General features: G+C 31.3%; 1 protein-coding gene across 1 annotated transcript in view; it reads right to left on the bottom strand.

The window, feature by feature from the left end:
- Positions 1-3,552: 3,552 nt before the first annotated feature.
- The window catches only part of LOC107445459 (WD repeat-containing protein on Y chromosome-like), a 21,763-nt gene continuing 19,738 nt past the window's right edge, over positions 3,553-5,577 (bottom strand). Inside the window, exon 8 of the mRNA XM_071178440.1 lies at positions 3,553-3,840. Within this exon, the coding sequence (XP_071034541.1) occupies positions 3,742-3,840 (99 nt within the window). The 3' untranslated portion in view covers positions 3,553-3,741. The remainder of the gene's footprint in view (positions 3,841-5,577) is intronic.

The raw sequence follows: 5,577 nt of genomic DNA, 5'->3' as shown, positions 1-5,577 counted from the left end.
TCAGGTGGATCTTAGAGATTGATAATAAAAGTCATCTTCCAGGGTGGGATGTACCCAGAAAGCCCTTTCAACTCTTTTGGAAAATATATGCACATCAAAGACATAATAGTGGTAGTAGTACATATTCACGTCGCACTAGAGCCGCTCAGTGAGCCGACCGCAGTCCTGAGGATAATCTGAGAAAAACGTGTTAGATATAAATACCATAGATATTAAAAAGTATAACTGATTTTTTGAAGTCAAGTCCTACGCTAAAAAATAAATAAATAAATAAAAATAAGTAAAAATAAAAAACATCACGTTCAAAAAGTTGCATAAATTACTGACAATTTCCTGAAACGTTTCAGATTCTGTAATCAGAAGAGTTATTTCCAAACTACCGAAAGAGTCCTTTAACTGTTTTTCCTATTAGTTGTCATTTGTAATGTTGTAACATTTGCTGTCATTTCCTTAAAAAAATGTATTTATAACGTTACATAATATTTATTTAATATTCTTATTTAATATTTGTCTCAAATATGGTAAGCAAATAAATGGAAAACCATAAACAAATTATACATCATTTATTTTATTTCAAAACTTATTCATCTTAATTATGTATAACATGAGGAAATAATTTAAAATTGATAATAATTACAAGTTGTTTTTAATTAAGGAAGATTTGAAAGAATTAAATATTTTAACCACTGACAATTTAAATACTGAACTACTGATTCATGCAATGATAGATTTCAAAATGTAAATATCATTTAACACTCGTCTAATTTTGATAATGTCTTTTATTATTTTCTCTTAAATATGACATAATAATAAAAACTTGTGGGCTGCACCCCCTGATCGCTAACGCTCGCCAACCCCCGAAAATTGCTGCGCAATGTTATATGGTTTGATTCGCAAACCAAGCTCGCTTCGCTCGCTACTAACTTAGGTACATTGCAAATGCACAAAATTCTAAGAATTCAAAACAATCATTCAAATCCATATAACAACTTTTTTTTTAAAAAAAAATTACATCTTTTTAGTAAATACTAAGTCATTAAAATAAATTTGAATTCAAATAAATGACATGTAATTCGTTAAACCTATTAGAAATGTGCTATAGTATAAAATCTTAAGATAAAATTTCTAAAACTGATATCTCTTTAAAAAGGTTAAAATTTTGGCTATAATTAAGTCTATTAAAAATTGAAATAAGTGAATTGCAATGGAAAAACCTGCATAAACAAATAAATTCTAGTAAAACAAATAAATTCGTGATATAAATCAAAAATCGTCAAATAAATTCGTAATATATAAATTCGTGAAAAAAAGCGCTGTCGACAAAATACTAAAATAGTGATCTATCGACAAAGACTACTCACTTCTGCCTAACTTAATTGTATGAGATTGCCGCAGCTGATAGGGTGAATTTCCGAAGAGATCAGATTTGGTGAGAATGCTCTCTCTGGTCATTTCAGTTTCCGTTTTTAAAAGCGCTATATGTTGAGCCCCCTCAGCTAGATTTGGCATTTGACATTTTTAGCGGCAATCGTTGGTCGATTTTCTAGCCTTGCCATTCGGGGAGTTGTAATGAGACTTTTTTTCGTCACCGTGTAAGAGAAATATATATATATAGATGTATTAAAAAAGCAGTTCCTAAAGAACTGATTTTGCCATCAATGAAAACAGTTCCTTAGTTTTGCTTCAAAATAAAGCAGTTCCTTAGTTCTGTTACAACATAGAAATCCCTTAGTTCTGTTTCAAGTTAAGCAGCTTCTTAAGAATAGCTTTTGTTGAAACTGAATCTTATTTGAAGTAAAAAAAAGTTTTATTTGGAACGTTCAACAAATTGTTCCCTTTTTTATTTTTATTTGTTATTGACAATGTTGTTTTTTGGGCATTGTTAAAAATAAATACAAAATATTTATCGAACTGGATTGTAAAAAAGTACTGTGTAAAAACTCGTTTACATTATTTTAGGTTGCTGGATTATTTTAGGAATTTCGTAAACAATTTTGATGGGTTCGTTTTTAGAGAAAGAGGAAATCTTATATTTTCGAAAATTTTAGAAGATATTCGAGATAGTGTTATAATTATAGCTCTGATCATCCACATTAATAAAGATAAAAAATGCTTAGTTTAATTTCTATAATTTCATTTCCTTCCTGCAAATTGATTTATTTAAAATTTTGAAACATTGTGCGCTCATCTAATAAAACTCATTATTATTATTATTATTGTACATTTAGAAATTTTCCCAGTAACTTTTCTGACAATTTTTATGACTATTTCATAGGTACCATTTATGAAAATATTTTGCATCTATTGTCAAATGTCACATTATTTATCAATTTAGATAAGAGAAAAGTCAGGTAGGAAGACTTTGCCTGCTGTTATCGATATCAAAATTTCGTCTTGAATATCCTTGATGTTGTTGTTCTAGGCGTTTCAGTACTTTTTATTTGTTATTTTTTCTATGGTTTTTGCATAAAATAACTATTTGAACGAGCTTATTAAAGTAATAGTTATATTCAGAGCGTCGTGTTACTACTCCATTTCACTCGATTTTTCCCCACATAACTACTGAAATGATTGTTAACTTTCCAAAAGAAACAAAAAGAAAATTTAAATAAATAGATATTAAAAGGCACAAAATTAAGGAGAAAAAATATTTGTATGTCAATAACTACTATCAATAAATCTCTATTAATATTATGCCACTAACCGACCTCTACCTGAAAATTTTCTGAAAATATTTATTAATTGTGACTTTTAGTTGCAAAATCCCCAGAACGTAAAATTTTCCGGAAAAACTGATTTTCTACCACTTTTAGCCACAATTAGATAAGAACCAAAACTTGTTTTTTTAAGAGGCATTAAAACAGTGTGTTTTAATGCTTCCTGTTAACCTAAAATAGATACCCAAAATATCGAGGCATGGGCACCCAACCAAAATATCGAGAAAACCCAAAAGATCGAAGCATGGGCAAGTGAAGGGAGGGGATTTTTTTTATATTTATTTTGGATATTGTCGGTTTTGCAACTCACTTATGAGTTGACCTGTTTTGCTATAAACCAAAACTTAAATTTCTTCAAATTTGTTGTTGTTGTAGTTGTATGTGGTTGATTTACGTCGCACTGGAGCTGCACAATGGGCTATTGGCGACGGTCTGGGAAACATCCCTGAGGATGATCCGAAGACATGCCATCACAATTTTGATCCTAAGCAGAGGGGATGGGCCGACGACCTGCACGCGAAGTCGAGCACTTTACGGTAGAACAGTTTAACGAGGACCGTACCGCACACCCTCGGTCCCTACGCTGACTGATCCAAGTGGTCACCTACCCGCGCACTGACCGCAGCCATTGATGCTTGACTTCGGTGAACTGCTGGGAACCGTGTCTTAACGATCAGTCCATTGCGGGATGCAAATTTATTGTAAATACTGATTTTATAGGGTATTATGCGAATAAACAGAAATGATTAGTTTGACTAAATTAAGCTAATGTTAGTTTGACTAATTAGTGTTATTATGAAAAAATGAAATAAAATAGTTAAAATAAATAGGAACACATATTTATTAACTTATACATCACAATAATGTGTAAAGAACAACTTTGTAAAAGTTTAACCGTGTTGACTCTAAAATTGAATTTAAATATATTATCCATAACTATATACTTATAATAAATTTGTTTCGTACGAAAAGATAATAAAAAAGAACTTGATTTTCCATCATTTTTTAGGTTTTGAATGTTCATTCACTTTTTTTTTAAGAATAGTTCAGTAAATGAATCTTTACTAAGCACCAGACGCTTTTCCAACTCAGATTTTAAGTTTAAATCTGTCAGCTTTTCAATCTGAAAAAGAAAAAAAAAGAGAAGTGTTTAATTTCAGTGAGTTTAATATACAGAATGCCAAAAATGCATTGAAATGGTAAAATATCTTGAGAAATTTACAAATTCTAAAAATATTTATGGGAAATATTTTCAAAAAATGCATGCAATGATGCTAAATTCGACGCTCATATCTTCCCCTTTGTGGGTGAGGCAAGGGAAAGCTTCAAAATCTCAAAGAGAAACACCAATTTTCCCTTCAGTTTTGGATTTTCCATAAAAAAGAATCCCATTCCGACTTACAAGTTGCGAGCCACGGTGGCTCAGGGAATGCAGCTCTCTGATCCTGATTCAAATCCAAGTGGTGATTGATTCTGCTTCCGGCTCGCACCGACCACAGTAGTGACGAAAAATAACCTCAGTACGGATAATCGGTTATAATACCCTTAACCTTCAGTTAACTGCGAAATGTTTTCGCGGTTTTCCTCACCACATAACGCAAATGCAGGTTAAATCCATCAATAAGTCTTCCATCAATAAGTATTTTGGGTTGTGTACTAAAGATACAAGGCTACGGATATGAAAATTTGATAGCTGTAAACCAAAAATGGGTCGACGGTTCAACGTATTACAGGTATTACAATTGATAAATGACAAAATAAAACAAAACTAAAAAAGCTTCACAAATAACTTATGCAATGATTAGATTTCCAAGGCATACAATTAAAATATTTCAAACGTCATGGTTTTAAGAGGCAACGTTTGCTAAGCATCAGATATAATTTATAAGTTCAAGTACTAAAGCATCGAATACAAATTATTAGACTGCATTATTAAGTTAACAAAAACTTTTGAATAAGTTTAACTATTTATTATCTTAAAACAAGACACGCAATAAAATTACGAGAGGAATTTTTATGATGAAATTAAATTTCATTAAAAACAACGTTTTAAAGTCGCGAATAGTAAAAATTTATTAAATCCTTCTACGTGTTTCGATGTCACAATAGTACACTATCATTAAAGATAAAAGACAGGAATGGCCTACGTCATACTAAAGCATATAAATATACAGTTACAAGAGCCAAAAAATTAAAAGAAATAATGATTTTCTAACATTAGACAAATACGGTACAGCAGACCTCAATTATTTGTCTAATATATTGGAATGACTCAACTGCTGCACCATATTTGTCAAATTGTTACCTCTGTACTTAATAATCCAACTGCTAATGCTGCACCATATTTGTCAAATTGTTACCCCTGTACCTAATAATCCAACTGCAAATGCTGCACCATATTTGTCAAATTGTTACCTCTGTACGTAATAATCCAACTGCTAATGCTGCACCATATTTGTCAAATTTCTACCTCTGTACCTAATGATCCAACTGCTAATGCTACACCATATTTGTCAAATTGCTACCTCTGTGCCTAATAATCCAACTGCTAATGCTACACCATATTTGTCAAATTGCTACCTCGGTACCTAATAATCCAACTGCTAATGCTACACCATATTTGTCAAATTGTTACCTCTGTACTTATTAATCCAACTGCTAATGCTGCACCATATTTGTCAAATTGTTACCTCTGTACCTAATAATCCAACTGCTAATGCTACACCATATTTGTCAAATTGTTACCTCTGTACCTAATGATCCAATTACTAATGCTGCACCATATTTGTCAAATTGTTACCTCTGTACCTAATAATCCAATTACTAATGCTGCACCATATTTGTCAAATTGTTACCTCTG

The sequence above is a fragment of the Parasteatoda tepidariorum genome, chromosome 3 (assembly GCF_043381705.1).
Source record: "Parasteatoda tepidariorum isolate YZ-2023 chromosome 3, CAS_Ptep_4.0, whole genome shotgun sequence".
In the NCBI taxonomy this organism is placed as follows: domain Eukaryota; kingdom Metazoa; phylum Arthropoda; class Arachnida; order Araneae; family Theridiidae; genus Parasteatoda; species Parasteatoda tepidariorum.
The sequence above is the reverse complement of the archived record's forward strand: the minus strand, read 5'-3'. Positions and strand labels throughout refer to the sequence as shown.